Source organism: Aquila chrysaetos, assembly GCF_900496995.4.
Source record: "Aquila chrysaetos chrysaetos chromosome W unlocalized genomic scaffold, bAquChr1.4 W_unloc_2, whole genome shotgun sequence".
NCBI lineage: Eukaryota > Metazoa > Chordata > Aves > Accipitriformes > Accipitridae > Aquila > Aquila chrysaetos.
In genome coordinates this window covers 1,696,477-1,715,055 of record NW_024470322.1, presented here as the reverse complement: position 1 = coordinate 1,715,055, position 18,579 = coordinate 1,696,477, and the positions used below count along the sequence as shown (strand labels likewise).

Here is an 18,579-nt window from a genome sequence, read left to right as displayed (position 1 = left end):
CTTTCATTTTCCCTCTTACAAGGTTTAACTGTTCTTTTATCTTATTCCAATTATCCTGCTTTTCGCGTGCCCAATCATCCAAAAATTTCAGTGAAGGGTTAACTCCGTGCCTCCGTAAGTAGTCAGTGATTGAATCCACCATCCTGCAGACTGCCAATTTTTGTTGCAGGTGATTTATTAAGAGAAGTCATCGTTATGGGGTTAACTAAAAGGGTTTTATTAATGATCAAATGGTAATTAATCAATGAATGAAAATCAAATGGCAATCAAATGGTGATTAAACAATAATTTAATGTTAGTTAAGCAATGATTTAGACAATGATTTAGACAGCAGTCAAACACTCTACTACTTGCTACACTTCTAATAATTAAGCTATAGCTGTATATATATAAATGTTGCCAGCATACAATATACTTTCAGGCCTAATGTAAAATGTTGCTTACCTCATTATAGATATCAGATGCTGGGTAAGGGGTGTCTCAGCCTCGAGGAGTAACCTTGAGAGGCATCCCTGCTCAAGGGGGAGATCACCACTGTGCAGCCTGTTGCCGTGCAGGAGAGCTCAATGGGCTCAGAGAGGCTACAGATTTTTATAGCGTAAAGTGATTGACTTGTAGTCACCCCCCCCCCCCCCCCACTTTAGTGTATGTGCAGGTGTGCAGCTGTAGCAGTTTTAGTTTTGTCTAGTCCCAGCTCGAGCTGGTACTGTTAGCTCCTGATAAGACATGGCCTAGATTCCTTAGTTCCTGAGATGTGGCCTAGCACAGTTCTCATGGTTTGCACAGTAAGGCTGATTTCAGTCAGGCCTACTTGTCGGTGATGCCTGAACCAAAGTACTGTTCACTCATTCAGAGTGGGTGCATCCGTCACACCTTCTAAGCTGCAAGTACTCGCTCTCCACAGATATCACGGCAACATTTCATTATGTGATATCTTACTGTACTATATTTTCCTCCCTTCTTATATTTGTTGGAAGCAATGTTACATCTTATTACCACCAAAATTGTCATATAGCCTGCTTGCATCAGTCCTTGTCTGTCAGTGATCCCCTGTTTCATATTCTCCTGATAAACTTTTTGGGCTTAAATTATAGCCAGCCAGCCATCAGAAGCCCCAAAGTTACTCTAAAGACAAAGAAATTGTCCTCTTCCTGCTTATTTTGTTTATACTTACCTGCTCAGAACATTGTAAGGACTACAGGCCATTTGTGTGGACCTTGATCACAATCTAGGGCCTCTGGATAATACTGTAATACAAATAAGAAAAATTGGTCTCTCAATGTTCAGCATTACTTTCACATGAAATACTAGATATCCTTTTTGCATTGGTAATCTCTGCTTCACAAGACTTCTCTAGTTACTGTGTGCCTAGTTTAAAGGAGAATATGGCTAAAGAAAGAGTTTTGAGTTTCCAAAGATAGACCAGCAGATCAGATATCCTCTTCTGGATGAGTATTTTCTCTGCTTACATATACAGAAAGGTGCTGATCCACTCATGGCAGTGGAGAAAGACTGTATTAACAAGGGACATGTACTTTTCCCTATTTGGAAAAAAGGAGTCAGTATACTTTTTCACCATTTCCTTGTGAAGTTGTAAGAATTTCAGTTCACACAGCAGTAGCACCCAGCAGCCCTAGTCATAAACAAAAACCTTTATTGCATATGGTATTCTACAACTGCAGAAAAGAACAATAGCCCTTTACAACTGAAGAGAAAACAATGGGTGAAGGGAGCATAAAAAAACATGGAAGGACATTCATCATCCTGATAGGCCATAATCTCTGCATCTGGCATAATTAACAGCTAACCTGTTTTTTTGTTTTCTTTTCTTTTTAGTGGGGGAAGGTAAATAGGTTCAAATAAGAGTTTGATGCTAGGTAGTTGTATGGTTTTATGGATATTTATGAGGAAGCTTTTGCTCATTTTGGGAGCAGCATATGAGGAAACAAAATTGGTTGAAAGTGGCAGAGGCAGAATCTGAGACCTCAGTAGCTGATGAGGGGGGGTCCAAAACAGGGTGAAAGTAGGCGGTGAAAAGTCTTGAAAGCTAAAGGCATGCAGTTTCTCATGGAGACTGAAGAGTCAGTGGAAAAGTGATGTGGACAATCTGACAAGCTAGGAAAATTTATTTTTCTGGCAGTATTCAAAGTGGGACTGTGTACAGCCAGTACATTACAGTAGTCACTACATGAGGTTATAAGTAGACTGACAAGGTTTTTAGCTGTGTTGTTGGAGAGGAAAAGATGCATATTAAAGATGTTATTTGATCTACATGTACTTTTTTTTAAAAAAAATTTGTACCTACTTAGAGGAGGCACAGGTTTTGGGACAGTAGCAGGGAAGAAAATGTAGCTGTCCCCAGTGTCCAGAAAATGAATGATGAATAGGGAACTCTGGCCACATGCAGAATAAGTTAATAGTGGGATATTCACACTGAGATGTCAGAATAATTGAATTTTTAATTTGGATGCGAGATGGGCTTAGAGTAAAGGGATAAGACATTAGTCCTTACTAGGGGATGATTAATTTTTATTTCACAGATTTTTTTATTGTTGTTGTTATTATTATTATTTTTAATTCCCTTCCCTAAGCAAACTTTATCTTGATAGGTCTTTGAGAGCTTCGTTTTACATTCAGCTGACAGAAGTAGCTAGAATGTTCCAAAGGCATTATTTATACTTTGCAGAGGTAATTGTAATTGTTAGGGAGGTGGACAGTAAAAGGGAGCTTGTGGCTTGGGTTTTAAGCCAGACCCACTTTCTCAATGGGAGGAAAAAAATTAAAGAGTTGAGGGAGTTCTGCCAGTTCTGTGCAAAAGAGCTAAGATTTAATAATGAGAACATTATTCATAAAATAATCTAATTAAAAATAGTAATTTTGCCTTCTCCTCCTCTACTTCCATGTCATTTACTTTAATTCTTCAGGCTTTTGAAATATTAATCTATTAATGTTTTCAGGAAAAGAATAATTGCTTTCTGTGCTCACTTAGTATTGACAGCTAATTAAAAAAATGGATTTCTTGACCAGGAAGAAGGTTAACCATGCTTTTTGGTATTATTTAAAATAAAAACTGTACAAAAGTTTTAAATAGTGGATATTGGTTTCTTGCATTTGTTGATGACGAATTGCTGATTGGCTTTATTACATTGTCGTGGTTTAACCCCAGCCAGCAACTAAGCACCATGAAGCCGCTCGCTCACTCACTCCCCCCCACCCAGTGGGATAGGAAGGAGAATCGGAAAAAAAAAAGTAAACCTCATGGGTTGAGATAAGAACAGTTGTCACGACCCGGGCTGGACAGACCAGGGAGTTGTGTTGAGTTCGAAATTCCCTCGGGCTAAATTAAGGTGAAACGACACCAAACGATCAAGTAAACATTTTATTCACGACAGAAGCAACCTGAACTTGGGAGGCATAACAGTAGGTGGCGTGGTTTCTCACAACAGGAATTGGCATGGAACTACCTCAGTAAACCGTGTAACCCGTGGTAACCACGTACATCAATTCAGGGAAGAAAATTAGGAGAGCCCTCCCGTTGAGTCACGAGGTTCAGAGCGTGTTACTGATTTGTTATTAATTTGTTATTAGTTAGAATTAATCATATTTAGTTTTAATATTTTAGCAAAATCATATGTATGTTGTATTTTATATATTTAACCACCAACCAGTGTCTGCTGTGAAATCCCCTGTATAGCCCCGTATCAAGGCCAGAGAAATTGGCTAAAATCATCTAGTAGGAACATTTAGAACTTAGAGAACAGGATAAAGAAATACCTGACAAATGGGTGGTGTAAGAGTTGTCAGTACGTTACCTGACAACGGCCTGTTTGGAACGCAGCGGCCGATCCCCAAAGATAAAATGTGCAGTACAAGGCTCCTGGAAGGTACCTGGCTAGAGCCGTTAGAGATAACCGCATAGCTACTGTCAAAAAGGATGGATTGCACCTGTTGCCATAACATCGATGAAGAAATCATAAACTCTAGACGAACTTTGCTTCATTATAATACCAAAACACACCTCCTGGTCAAAAGCTACCCGCCTCCAAGACTTACCACGCCTCGGAGAGACCTTCACTGCGCCTGCGTAAAGGACATTTACATATGCTAATGATTTCCCGGAAGTTTAATGAATATGTATAACTTTTCTTGGAAATCTAATGAATATGTATCAATAAGTCTTAATATAAGGTGTATTGTTTTGGTGACAGGTGTGCGTGGTTCGTGAGAGGACTCGCCCGCGCACCCGGCCGTCAATAAAGAAGTGTCTGCTTATCTACACTAAATTGGTGTTGATAAGTTCTTCATTCCGAGCTTTTCGGTAACAAGCGGACCCCCTTGCTTTCTAGACTCCTTCTCAAAGAGGAGCCTAGGGGCGGCTAGATCCACTCCTAGTCCCAGACTTGGTCAACAGTTTTATGTCTTAAAGGGATGAGGTGTAGGAGTTATGAAATGGAAAGAGAAAGAGAGAGTGAGACAGAGAGAGAAAAAGGAAAAGAGAAAGATTTCACCGGTCCTGAGTCCAGAGTTGGTCCAGTCAGCCTAGGGGTCCAGTTCCGGAGGGTGCACGCATGCGGGGCTTCAATTCGTGTCATTTTTATCATCTCCTTGCCCCTCCTGTGGGTGGGCACTTGAACTCATCAGGCTAATTAGGTGTAACCTTCGGGAAATGGGTCGGTGGGCTTAGGGGTCGTTTGGGGAGTAATTTTCCCTTCCCTGCAGACATGACCACTGTTTGGTCTTTGGCTATGCATGGTGAGCTGCCCTGCTCAGCATATCAGAACACGGAGCTGTGCACCCTCCAGCATGCCCTCCCCCTCCTGTTGCTGATGGGCTTCTTTTCACCTGTGGTTCCTTGCTAGGCAGATTTCTTTGTTATGCAGAGTTAGTCGTTAAGCAGAACTTGCCCCACCACAATGTTTGAGACATTAACTCCTTCAGTCTCTCACAACAGTTTAATAACTAAAATAAAATACAATAATAACAGCAATAATAAAAAATAACAATAATAATAATTGAATGAAAAGGAATATAACAAAAGGAGAGAAATTAGACCCAAGAAAAGACAAGTGATGCACAATGCAATTGCTCACCACCTGCTGACCGATGCCCAAGCAGCGATCTGCCTCTCCCAGCCAACTCCCCCCAGTTTATATACTGAGCTAGTTCGGGTCAGCTGTCCTGGCTATGCTCCTTCCCAGCTTCTTGTACACCTGCTTGCTGGCAGAGCATGGGAAATTGAAAAATCCTTAACTTAGGATAAGCGCTACTTAGCAACAACTAAAGCATCAGTATGTTACCAACATTATTCTCACACTAAATCCAAAACACACTGTACCAGCTACTAGGAAGAAAATTAACTCTATCCCAGCCAAAATCAGGACATACATTTATAGGTATATACAAGAATGCACCTGTGGATTTTACCATATGTTTGGAAAAGGTACCCCATGGTGGAATTTATTTCTGGTGTAACTTCATCTCTTGGCCAAAGATCCTGACAAGCCATGTTTGACTCTGAACTCTTCCATTTATTAAATTGCACTTCAGAAAACGTTCCCCTGCAGTATTTATAACCTAAATATGAGCTGCTGTTAGTGCATGAGAGCTTGAAAGGTAGATAATGAAAATACTGTCACTTCTCAATTTCAATTGAGAATTAATAAATTAGATAAGGTGTTTTAACATTCTTGCAGCTTTAACCAGAGGTTACTTAGATCTTCAGATACAGTGCAACTTTTAATATCTTTATTCTGTAGTTTAGGAAGGTATTTAGATTTCAAGTGTGATGTTTTTGTATTTTAGTCACATCCAGCTGTTAACAGTGCTGTCAAAGAAACTATTTGCAAAAGTTGTCAAGAGCCTACTGAGGGCAATGAAGAAAAAGGAGAAGCCAAAAGGAGGAAGTCTGTTATTTCAAAAGTGACTGGCTAAATTAATTAGGTTTGTTTTATCAGAAAATCTTTCAAGTTTAAAAATGTATTGCTAAATTCATAATTACTTTAAATTAGCAGTATATCAGTGATGTGACTTCTTTTTTCTTGTTTTCAGGCTTGAACATTATAACATTTTTGTCCTTCTGTAGTGCTTTTCAGGTGCTGTAAATGTTTGTGAAAATGAATTACTTTACAGATCTAGTTTTCTAAATCAGAATACACTTAATGAAAACTTATACAGTACTTTTAGCTAAGTGAAAGGGGAAATGACTGCCAAGATTAAGTATTGTTTCACAATTTCTTTCTGAAGGCTGTTTAATAGCTTGAACAGTTAGGGCTCTCTGTGACAACTTTGGCTGAAAAATCTACAACAACATTAGATTCTGTCTAGGCTCAGAGAGTACTCTTTCACTAAATAGATTTTTTTTTTTAAAGAGTCAATTTAAATTACTACAAATCTTCATATGAATGCATGTAAGGATTTTCATACTCATCAAATTTTTGTGTCAGGAAGTCTATCAGTAACTGGTATATGCTAGTTTATGTAGACAAAGTTTTTCTTTTTGACTTGCATAACCATGTATTGTTTTAAAATCCTACTGAAACTAGATTGTGTCCTTTTAAAATATATTGTACTTGAACTTAAACTGCATTTATCTGAAATGTCTGCTGTTTATTGCTGCTGTATGTAGTCTCTACTACAAGGGAGAGAGGGAAAACCTTTCTACTTCACTATGCATTTGGTATTACAGTGTAACAAACATCTTTAGATTTACATCCTTAATTTTTTTTAGCTCTGTTCATGTGATGTACACATGCACTCACACACATCATATACATATATACACAGAGTATGGAAGAGAGGTATGTGGTCTCTTTTCATGAAGGTGTTGGTGGTATGTGTGGTCTAAATAATCCTAAAAGCACAAAACTAGGTGAGGATGGTAGTGATACATCTGTAGTACCTCAGTTATTTCCAACTCATTTCTGAAAACTACTGTATTACAGGAATATCAGTGTCCTTTTATTTTAGGTGTTAAATTCTCAACAGTTTTAGATACTACATTGATGGATGTTGTCAAGAGTTCTTTTGTTACAATGAGTTGGTAGTAGGAAGGAGACTGTAGATGTATCAGGAATTCTTATTTTCTAGATTCTCTCCCAACTTCTTGTTGCTTTGAGGTTTTCTTTAATGTTTCTAACCCATGTTTCTAAGGACAGTATGATTTGGCTTCTCTGCTACACATTAGGGGCATGGTTTGATAAGTAACTTCATTGTAGTATTACTTAGCCTGTTGCTGCTGCTCTTTCCTGCCATTGTACTGTGCTGGTAAAAGCATTTGTTCATTTATGTGAGGAGCTGACCCTGCTTTTGGGAGTGGGGGAGACAATTTTATTTATTTTTTTAAGCTGGACTGCTTCGCTGGGAAGCTGTGCAAAAGCTTGTGTGGTGCTGGGGATGGCAGTGGGCTTAAAGCCACAAGTATTTTTTCAAACTGTCTCAGGTTGGTGCTGCCAAGGTAAATGGGCAGAAGTATGTGGAGAGCCCTTTAAATGAGAAGATGGGATGATAAAAGCCTGAGGGACTCCTTTTCCATAGGCCTCTAATTAGTCTTTTAATCAGCTAATCAAAGGCAAGTTAAGGACCAGTTTTACTCTCGTGCTGGCTCTCTCCCCCCCCCCAACTGTCTCTTCGTTGTGTGTGTCTCTAGTTCTGTCTGTCTCTTGTCTCTCGTGTATCTCTTGTTCTGTCTCTCTCTTTCTAGTTGTGTCTCTGTGCCTGTCTCTCGTGCCGGTCTGTCTCTCCCTCATGTCTGTCTCTCTGTCTTGCCCGCTCTCTCTCTCATGTATCTGTGTATCTCGTGTGTGTCTGTCTCGTGTGCCTGTCTCTGTCTCATCTATCTTGTTCTGTCTCTCTCTAGTTCTTTCAGTCTCACCTGTCTGGCTCTTGATGCATCTGTCTCTCTCATTGTGTGTGTCTCTCTTGCACGCCTTGCTCTCTCATTGTGCCTGTCCCATTGTCTCCTGCATCTGTCTCTAGTTTTGTGGGTCTGTCTCTCGTCTCTCTCCCTCCTGTCACTCTCTTGTCGCGTCTTGCGCCTGACTTGTGACTCTTACTTGCTCTTTCATCAAGTCTCTCGTGCCTTGTCTCTCATCTCCCTCTCTCGTTATGTGTCTGTATCACATGTTTGTCTCATTGTGTGTCTCTTGGTTCTTGTCCGGTGCCTCTCTTCTTGTCTCTCTCTCGCTAGTTGTGTGTTGTGCTCTCATCTTGCCTGTCTCCATCTCACTCTCTGGGTCCGTCTCTTGCTGTGTGCCTCTCTCACATCCTGTTCTGCCTCTCTTGTTGTTCGTCTGTGTCTTTGTCTCATTGTGTGTGTGTCGTGTGTCTGTCTCATCTTGCTTGTGCCTGTTTCTCTTGTGCCTCTCATTCTGTCGCGCCCTCTAGTTGTGCCTGTGCCCATCTCTCACATCTCTCTCATTTCACGTTCTGTCTCTCTATTTGTGTGTGTCCCCCTGTATCATTGTGCCTGTCTCATGTCAGCCTCATGTGCTTGTCGCCTCCCGTTCTGTGTCTCTCTCAAGGTGTGTATGTCTCGTGTCTGTCTCTCGTTGTGTCTCTCTCTTGTGTGTCTGTCTCTGTCTCATGCATCTGTGTCTCTCATGCATCTCTTGTGCCAGCCTCATTGTATGTCTGTCTCTCATCTCACATTCTCTCATGTTTTCTCACACTTTCTCTCATGTTGTGTGTGCCTCTCAAGCTTGCATGCTCTCTCTCTCCTGCCGTGCCTCTCTCATATTGTCTGTGTCTCTGTATCTCTCACATTGTGTGTGCACCTCTCATGTTGTCTGTGTGTGTCTCCCTCCACCTTGTCCCTCTCCCTTCCCACCTTGTCTCCCCCCCTTGTCTATCACACCTCTTACTCTCTCTCACACTCTCTGTCTCTCTGAGTCCACCGCCCCCCCGCCCATCTCTTGCCATCTCTCCATCTCTCCCCTGTCTCCCTCCATCTCCCCTTGCCTCCCTCCCCCTGCATGCTCCCTCTCCTCACACTTGCTCTTGCTCTCCCCACCCTGCTCGGGCTCCCCCCATCTCTCAGACCCTCTCTCAGACCCCCTCTCACTCACTTGCTTTCTTCCCATCTCTCTTTCTCACTCTCGCTCACTCTCTCAGTCTTGGTCTCTGCCCCCCCCCCCCCCCTCTTTCTAGCTGTGTATCGTGGTTCCACTCTTTCATGCTCTCTCTGTCTCGCTGCCTTTCTCTCTATTGGTACATCTCTCTCAGTGTCTCTTAGTCTACCCCACCGCTCAGTCTCTCTCTTGGTCTCTCTCTCAGAGCCTCCCTCAGCACCTCTCCCTTGTTCAGCCTTTTCCTCGCTCATTTTATCTCTCCCCATCTCACTCTCTTGGGGTCATTCTCCACTTCTCTCTCAATTTCTCTCTCTCATTCTCAGCCTCAGGACTCCCCACCCCCCATCATTTTCTTGGTCTCTCTCACATGCTCTTGGTCTCTCACACTCTCCCTCTCAGTGTCACCTGGTCTGTCTTGGTGCCCCCCTCCCCAACTCCCATCGCTGTCTCTCTCTCCCCCCCCCCCCCATCTCCCTCCATCTCTCCATCTCTCATTCATTCATTCTTCTTCTCCCTTTCCTTCTCCCGGTCTCAGACTTTCTCTCCCTGAGTCTCCCCCCCCCCCCCTTTCTCATTTGCACCCATCTGATTTTCTTGGTCTCCCTTTCACAAGCTCTCTCGCACTCTCTCACCCCCTCTCACTCACCCTCTCACTGCCTCGGTACCCCACGCTCTCTCCCTCCCCCTCCATCTTGGGCTCGGCATCTCTATTTCTCTTGATCACTCTCTCAGTCTCAGTGTGTGCGTGACTCTCTTTCAGCCCCCCCTGCCTCAGACGTGAACACACCCCCCCCGGTCACAATCACACGCTCTCAGTCTCCCTCTGTCTTGGTCCTAGCCCCCCCTCCCTCTCTGTGCTACCCCACCTATCTCTCTCTCCCCACCATCTCTGTTCCCCCCCCCCCTTTTTTGGTCTTGATAACTCTGTTTATCCACGTCTCTCTCCCTCTCCTCTGTCTCTCCCTTCCCCCTCCCCTCTCTCTTCCCCCCCCTTCTCTTTTCCTTCTCTCTCTCTTTCCTTCCCTCTTTCTCTCTCTCCCAATCTTTTTTGCTTCTCTTTTCCCTTTCTCCCCCCTTTCCCCTTATCTTTTTTCACTCTCATCCTATCTTTCTCCTCTGCTATTTAATCCTGCTCTCTCTTCCCCCGTCCTTTTCTATCTTTCTCCTGCTCTTTTGCTGCCTCGTTCTCCTTCTCTCTTCCTCCATATCAACCTCTCTCTCTCTGTGTCCACCTCCCCCACTCTGTTTCTCCCTCTTCTTCTCTCTTTTCCTGTCTCTTTCTCCCCCATCTCCTGTATCCCTCTTGCCCTCCCCATCTCCCTCTCTGTCTCCCCCTTCCCTCTATTCCTCTCCCCCCTCCCCCTTCCCCCCCTTTACTTATATCTCCTCCCACTTCTTCTCTCTCTCTCCTGCTCTCTCCCCCCTCTACCTTCTCTTGCCTTCCTTACCTACCTCTGCCCCCCGCTCTCTGACTATTTTATCTCTTTCTCTCTCGCTATCTTTCGCATCCTCTTTCTCCCTATCTTTTTATATCTTTTTCTCTCTCACTTTTGTGCGCACCCTCTTTTGCTCTCTTTTCTTTTTCTCACAGGGCTAAGGTGATTATTTCCAAGTATTACAAACTCTTGATCATCAAACTTAGCTATATCTCTAAAATAGATCTAAAAATATATCTCTAAAAACCAGCTCTTCTAAAGGATTTTTGTTTTGTCATTTTAAAAGCATAGCATTGTCAAAATCCAGTTACTGATGGTCAGTGTTACCGAATTTTAGCTCATAAACCATTAAATGCCTTGTTTGTAGTCTACTGCATTTTGTTTGTACACCTTTACATTCATATTGTTTGCTCGTTCTAATCCATATACATAGATAAGCAGTTGTCCGGATGAATTTTTTAGTATCGGTATGAACATTTAGAAGTACTGATAGGGAGAAATGTAATGATGTTACCATGAACATAAAATGGAATAAAATAAGTCCTGGTGGAATTTTTTTTAAGTTCTGTCATGATATGTTGCAATGTTTTTGACCTGTTCTGACAACTGTTTGTAAATATGAAAAAAATGTAGAGAGCAAGAGGTACACATTTGAAAATGAAAATGTTTGATTTGGAGGTATTGATTTCTATCTAAAGAAGCAATGTGCATATATAGCCATAAACTATTTAAACCGAAAGTGCAAAGCAGTCTGATAGTTGAGTTCCTCTTTTTCACTTCTGTTTTTCTATAAATGAACTAACTCCATGTTAATTTTTCCATTTTCAGTCATCAAGTAAACAGGATAATAATTTACCTACAGAAGACAAAGAGATGGATACTGTCAAAGATGATGTCCTGTTTGAAAAACTCAATAGCAAAGTATGTGGAATGTTACTCTTTTTAACCTAAAGAAGTTAACTTTAATACTGTGTACTTCAACTTGCAACTGTATGTTCAAATATTTAGAAGCTACAGTTGCTAGCACTGTGACTGTCTCAGGAGTGGTTTAAAATTTAAAGTTTCATATGTATTCAGATATGTTTATACCGCTCATTGAAGCTAATGGGAATTAGAGATATCATCAGAGAGTAAACTTTAATGTAATGATATTTACTAACAGAAAGCATCTTGATCTGATGAAATTTTTTGCCTAAGTCACATATCAGAAGCTTCAGTTATGTGATTTCCCTGAGAAATTCTCAATCATTTAAACTATATCTTAAGTTTGCTAAGACACTTTATTTTTTCTTATCTTCATAGGATGTGATGAAAACAAATGATATATGCATTCCTAAAGTTGTTAGAAGAGGAAGGAAGAGAAAGGTAACAATATATTTAACTAACTTGTTAGAATCTGGATTGGAAGGTATTTTCTTATGGGATAGTCCGATTTCTTTAATAATAGAGTGCGTCAGTTTATAGTGCTTTTACCTTCCCCTGTGTGCACCATCACCACCTCCAATTTGAAAGGGTTGTAGTAACTTCTGTTTTCCCAGAGGCCATTTTGCCACTCACAATTCTGTGTTTGAACTTGATGCAAAGTAGGGAGCTCCCATCTTTTCCTGGTTTAGTGTAAATAAGAAATGTTAAGGAATAAATTGTTGTTAAACCACTAACAAAATAATCTCTTTTGCCTCCCCCCCAACATTTCTGTAACATGTTCATAATACCAAATCAAACACTTGAAATACTGTCCCTTTTCATGAGGCTATGCTTATGTAGTCACATCGATCTGGCATAAATCTGGCCGCCTTCTGAAAGCAGTGGTCCCAACTGCTTGCACTTCTTGTGCAAGCATTAATGATCATGCAGCCACACAGCAAGCCAGATCAGGAAGCTGATTGTATTGGTTTTGTGTGGCAAGGTTTTGGTAGCGGGGGGGGGGGTTACAGGGGTGGCTTCTGTAAGAAGTTGCTGGAAGCTTCCCCTGTGTTTGAGAGAGAGCCAATACCAGCCGGCTCTAAGACGGACCCGCCGCCGGCCAAGGCCAAGCCAATCAGTGATAGTGGTAACGCCTCTGTGATAACATTTTTAAGAAGGAAAAAGTTGGGACAGGCGGTATTCGGCAGCCAGAGAGAGGAGTGAGAACATGTAAGAGAAACAACCCTGCGGACACCACTGACTCATGGATGGTGGCAAATGCCCTGTGGGGGTGGTTACAGCAATGAAGCAGAGCAACTGGCAGCGCAGAGGTAAACCCATTTGGGCTGCCGCACTGTGGCAAGATATTGCGTCCCGGCTAGAGAATCTGGTTGTAAAAGTACGTCATGTAGATGCTCACGTACCCAAGAGTCGGGCCACTGAAGAACATCAAAATAACCAGCAGGTGGATCAGGCTGCCAAGATTGAAGTGTCTCAGGTGGACCTGGACTGGCAACATAAGGGTGAGCTTTTTATGGCTCGATGGGCCCATGATGCTTCAGGCCATCAGGGAAGAGATGCAACATATAGATGGGCTCATGACCGAGGGGTGGACTTGACCATGGACACTATTGCACAGGTTATCCATGAATGTGAAACGTGCTGCAATTAAGCAAGCCAAACAGTTAAAGCCCCTGTGGCATGGAGGATGATGGCTGAAATATAAATTTGGGGAAGCCTGGCAGATTGACTATATCACACTCCCACAAACTCGCCAAGGCAAGCGCTATGTGCTCACAATGGTGGAAACAACCACCGGATGGCTGGAAACATATTCTGTACCCCATGCCACCGCCTGGAACACTATCCTGGGCCTTGAAAAGCAGTTCTTGTGGTGACATGGCACCCCAGAGAGAATTGAGTCAGACAACGGGACTCATTTCCGAAACAACCCTGCGGACACCAAGGTCAGTGAAGAAGGAGGGGGAGGAGATGCTCCAGGCGCCGGAGCAGAGATTCCCCTGCAGCCCGTGGTGAAGACCATGGTGTCCGCAGGGTTGTTTCTCTTACATGTTCTCACTCCTCTCTCCGGCTGCCGAATACCGCCTGTCCCAACTTTTTCCTTCTTAAAAATGTTATCACAGAGGCGTTACCACTATCACTGATTGGCTCGGCCTTGGCCGGCGGCGGGTCCGTCTTAGAGCCGGCTGGTATTGGCTCTCTCTCGAACACAGGGGAAGCTTCCAGCAACTTCTTACAGAAGCCACCCCTGTAACCCCCCCCCCCGCTACCAAAACCTTGCCACACAAAACCAATACACTGATCTAGAATAAAAAGTGGGGTAAAGTCTGATTTTAAGTTGAAGCCATTTCCTGATTCAACTTGCTTTCATTAGTGCTGGCAGCAGAAGTGAGTACGAAGGTATAACCATGGCCTTAGTGTGCTATGCCATGAATTATTAGCATACTGAATATCAGAAAGATAAAGAAAGATGCAGCATTTGTATGTCCTTATGAGAATTCTCTTTTTTAAAAAACAGAGTTTAAATAAATACCTTATTAAAAATCCAGCCTTCAACCTGGAACACTGAGGAGCCAAAAGACTGTGTGGGTGTTTTGGATTTTTTTAACTTCCTAAAGGGACAAAAACCTCACAGATGACACTCTGAAAGAGAGATCTCATTCTTGAACTTTTTAAACACTCGAGCTTTCTGGTTCTTTGGCCTCAAAATGGCTTCCAGGCCCAAGATGATTTTCTCTGTCAGGCATGTGCAGCTCTGCTCAGATGAAAAAGGTGTTTGAAAACTTCTCCCATAAGTTCTTTAAAATGAATTAAGATTATTTTATTTTTTTTTAAAGTCTGAGCCTGACCTTATTCATATAAAACTGGACTAATTGCATCCACCCCCATGTCAGTGGTATGAGCTAGAACTAGTTTTGATACTTTTGGTACTAACAAGGCTACAAGTATATGTAGTGGACAAAGATGTACAAAGGAGTACATTTTCTTTAATCTTCGTTTTCTGTCCAACGTACGTGTGTCAGTCAAGTTTGTCTCTGTATGTTCTTGTTTATGGCTCCTTTGACCAGATATCCTTAAAGGAGCAGACACTCTCCTTCCACATACCCTTACAAAGACTTGCAGCTAACTGCCTACATCAACGCAAATGCTCACAGCCAAGTTCTCGTCAACTACACTTGCTGTTTGCAGCCCATTCTTGTGTTACAAGACAAGAGTTTTGGCTAAAAGACAAGAGTTTTGAACTGTGACAAGAATGGGCTGCAGAAAGGAAGTGTAGGCAAGTAGGAGAATTTGGCTGTGAATATTGTTGGCATGGGCAGTGTCTGCAGGTCCTTGCACAGTCAAGAGAACAGCTTGTTGGTAAAGATGGTTTTTGGCTGGTGAGCAAGGAGAGTGCCCAGAGCTTCAGTTGGAGTGCAACAAGAATTAGCTGCAGAAGGCAGTTGTAGGCAGGAAAGAGAAAATGGCTGTGAGCACTTGTGTTGGTGTGGGCAGTGGCTGTGTGTCCTTTTTAAGTGAGCAGTTGAGATGAGCGCTTAGTGGTAGACACAAGTTTCAGCTGTCAAGCAAGGGGAAGCAAGGTGCTCAACTGCAGTCAGAGTGCAACAGAATGGACTGTGGAAAGGCAAGGCATATGCAGGAAAGAGAAGTTGGCTCTGAGGACTTATGTTGGTGTGGGCAATGGCTGCATGCCCTTAAGAAGCAGACAGTTCAGACGAGAGTTTAGCAGTAGAAGTGAGTTTTGGCTGGTATGTGTGGGGAAGCCCAGAGCTTGGGTCAGAGTGTGAGAAGAATTTACTGCAAAAGGCATTGTAGGCGCTCAAGAGAATTTGACTGCAAGATTGTGTTAGAGTGGACAAGGGCTGACAGGGAGGATAAGGGTTGGGCATGAGAGGGGTGGGCTGGTAGGGTAGGGCTTTGGCTTGGAGGAGTTGGTGTGCAGGGTAAGGGTTGGTCTTGGAGTGGTTGTCAGGTAGGGTATGGGTTGGGCTTGGAAGAGTTGGTGGGTAGGGTAAAGATTGGTCATAGAGGGGTTGCTGGTAGGTTATGAGTTGGGGTTGGTGAGCAGGGAAAGGATTGGGCTTGGAGGGATGGGTGGGTAGGTAGGAGAAGGGTTGGAGCTGGAGGGATTGGGTAGAGTATGGATTGGACTTGGAGGGGATGGTCTTGGAGAGGTTTGGCTTGCTTTGAGGGGTTGGGTGTGGAATGGTTAATGGGCTTGGGAGGGATGGGCTTGGTGGGAAGGGTAAGGGTTGGGCTTGGGGGATTTGGGGTTAGGATAAGGGTTGGGCTATTTGGGTTTGGACTTGGAGGGTTTGGCAGGCAGGGGTTGGTGGGTAGGATAAAGGCTGTACTTGGAAGGGGTGGGGTTGAAGGAGTTGGCAGGCATGGAAAGGGTTGGGGTTAGGGAAAGTGTTGGGCTTTGACAGGTTGACAGGCAGGGTAAGGGTTGGGCACTGAGGGGTTGGTGGACAGGGTAAGGGATAGGCTTGGAGGGATTGGTGGACAGGGTAAGGGGTAGGCTTGGAGGGGTTGGTGGACAGGGTAAGGGATAGGCTTGGAGGGGTTGGTGGGCAGGGTAAGGGTTGAGCTTGGAGGGGTTGGCGGGCAGGGTAAGGGTTGAGCTTGGAGGGGTTGGCAGCAGGGCTTGGAAGCATTGGGCTTGGAAGGGTTGGTGGTTAAGGGAAGGGTCAGGGTAAGGGGTTGGCATTTGGTTTGGGTAAAGTGTTGGAGTTTAAGGAGTTGGGGGTCAGGCTGAGGGTTGGGCTCAGAGGGGTCAGTGGTTAGGGTAAGGGTTTTGGTTAGAGGGGTGTGGTTAGGGTAGAGCATTGGTGTTAGCAAGTTTGGTGGTTAGACTAGGCCTTGTGTTTAGAGGGGTTGGGGGTTAGGCTGGGGGCTGGGTTTGAGCTGCTTTCAGTTGGGGTTAAAGTGGTTGGATTTTAGGCTAGGGGTACAGGTTGGGCTTGGAGGAATTGTCAAGAAGGGTAAAAGTTGGGGTTGGAGGGGTTGGCTAGACCTTGAGCTTACAAGGGTTGGTGGTTAGAGATGTTGGGGTTTAGGCTAGAGATTGGGCTGAGAGGGGGTTGGTGGATAGGGTAAGGTTTGGGCCTAGAGTGCTTGGTACTTAGGGTTAAGGGATGGGCCTGGAGGGGTTGGGCTTAGAGGGGTGAGCAGCTAGGTTTAAGGGTAGGTCTTTGAGGGCTTAACCATCTGGATATGGGTTGAGCTTGGAGGGCTTGGTGTGATAGGGTAGGGGTTGGGATTGGAGGGATGGGTAGACAGGGTAAGGGTTGGTCTTTGAGGGTTTGGAGGGGTTGGCAGGCAGAGTAAGGGTTGGGCGTGGAAGGGTTGATGAGCTTGGATGGGTTGGGCTTTGAAGTCCTTCATGGGTAGGGGGAGGGTTGGAGCCAGAGGGGTTGGCAGTTAGGGGATGTGTCAGGGCTTGGAAGAGGTTGGTGGGTAGAGGAAGAGTTGGGGTTGGCTATTAGTGGAAGTTTTGGGTTTGGATGGGTTGGCGGTTGGGGTATGTTTGGGGGTTAAAGGACTTGGAGGTTAGGCTAGGGGTTGGGCTTGGAGGGGTTGATGGGTAGGGTAAGGGTGGGCTTGGAGGATTTTGGGTTGGGGTGAGGGTTGGGATTGGATGGGTTAGCACATAGGGGAAGGGTTGGACAGATGTATTGGGCATAATTGGCAAGGTTTTGGTAGCAGGAGCAGGCTGCAGGGATGACCTGTGTAGGAGGAGGTCACGGACTGCCTTGTGCTGGTCATAGCCAGTTCCAGCCGGTTCAGCAACAGACAAAATGGACTGACTGCGCACCAATACTGAACCACTCAGATGACTTTACAGTGCCTCTGCAAAAACATATTTAAGGGTGGTAAATGCTGAGAAAACAATGCCGGAGCAGGACAACTGGCCTGTGGGGAACCCATGATGGAGCAGTCTGTTCCTGAAGCACTGTACCCCATGGAAAGGATCCACGCTGGAGCAAGGGAAAAGTGTGAGGAAGGAGCGGCAGAGAAGAACTGTTATGAACTAACTGACTGCAACCCCCCATTCCCCACCCCCCTCCCCCGTACTGCTTGTGGGGGCAAGAGGTAGAAGAGTCAGGAACAAAGGAGTAAAGTTGAGTCTGGAAATAAAGGGGTGGGGGGAGGGAAGGTGTTTTTAGTTTTGTCTTTGTTTCTCACCATCCTACTCTATTTTTAATTGGCAACAAATTAAATTATTTTTCCCCAAGTCGAGTCTTTTTTGGCTGTCATGGTAACTGGAGAGTGATCTCCCTGTCCTTATCTCGACCCATGATCTTTTCCATCTTATTTTCTCCCCTTGTCCTGCTGAGGAGAGGGAGTGAGAGAGCAGCTGGGTGGGGGTCTGGAGCCAGCCAAGGTCAACCCACCACAGTGTGAATGTTTATTTGTATTGTATACCTCTGTTTGTTTGTGTGCCTCCTGGGAATACGTGCTTAGCCTCACTACTGGTTGGACCTGGGGACATGGAGCTGTGGCAGCCTCGCTTCTCTCAGCCTGTTGGATTCAGAAACCCCTAACATCAGGGATAGAGAGAGAGGGAAGGCAGAGAAAGGGGGAAGATAGAGAGATGGCAAAAGGAGGGACAGAGAAAGAGAGGCTGAGAGAGAGAGAGGCAGTGTCATGGTTTAGGTCAGGACAGACTAAATGCATACATTCATTACTATGCAATAATTGTATCCACGTGTGTCCGGGTTTCAGCCGGGATAGAGTTAATTGTCTTCCTAGTAGCTGGTACAGTGCTATGTTTTTGAGTTCGGTATGAGAAGAATGTTGATAACACTGGTGTTTTCAGTTGTTGCTCAGTAGTGTTTAGTCTAAAGTCAAGGATTTTTCAGCTTCTTGTGCCCAGCCAGTGAGAAAGCTGGAGGGACACAAGAAGTTGGGAGGGGACACAGCCAGGGCAGCTGACCCAAAGTGGCCAACAAGGTATTCCATACCATGTGACGCCACATCTAGTATAGGAACTGGGGGGGGGGGGTGGGGAATCGCTGCTCGGGGGCTAGCTGGGTGCCAGTCGGCGGGTGGTGAGCAATTGCACTGCGCATCATTTGTACATTCCAATCCTTTTATCATTACTGCTGTCATTTTATTAGTGTTATCATTATCATTATCCGTTTCTTCTT

At 44.2% G+C, this 18,579-nt stretch overlaps 1 protein-coding gene across 3 annotated transcripts in view; it reads left to right on the top strand.

Annotated features, from left to right (window-relative positions):
- Window positions 1–18,579, top strand: part of LOC121232951 (lens epithelium-derived growth factor-like) — a 106,205-nt gene that overhangs the window by 23,961 nt on the left and 63,665 nt on the right. For all 3 annotated transcript variants that reach the window (XM_041121507.1, XM_041121505.1, XM_041121506.1), the window contains exons 5-7: window positions 5,803–5,919; window positions 11,330–11,422; window positions 11,804–11,866. In XM_041121507.1, the coding sequence (XP_040977441.1) occupies window positions 5,803–5,919; window positions 11,330–11,422; window positions 11,804–11,866 (273 nt within the window). The remainder of the gene's footprint in view (window positions 1–5,802; window positions 5,920–11,329; window positions 11,423–11,803; window positions 11,867–18,579) is intronic.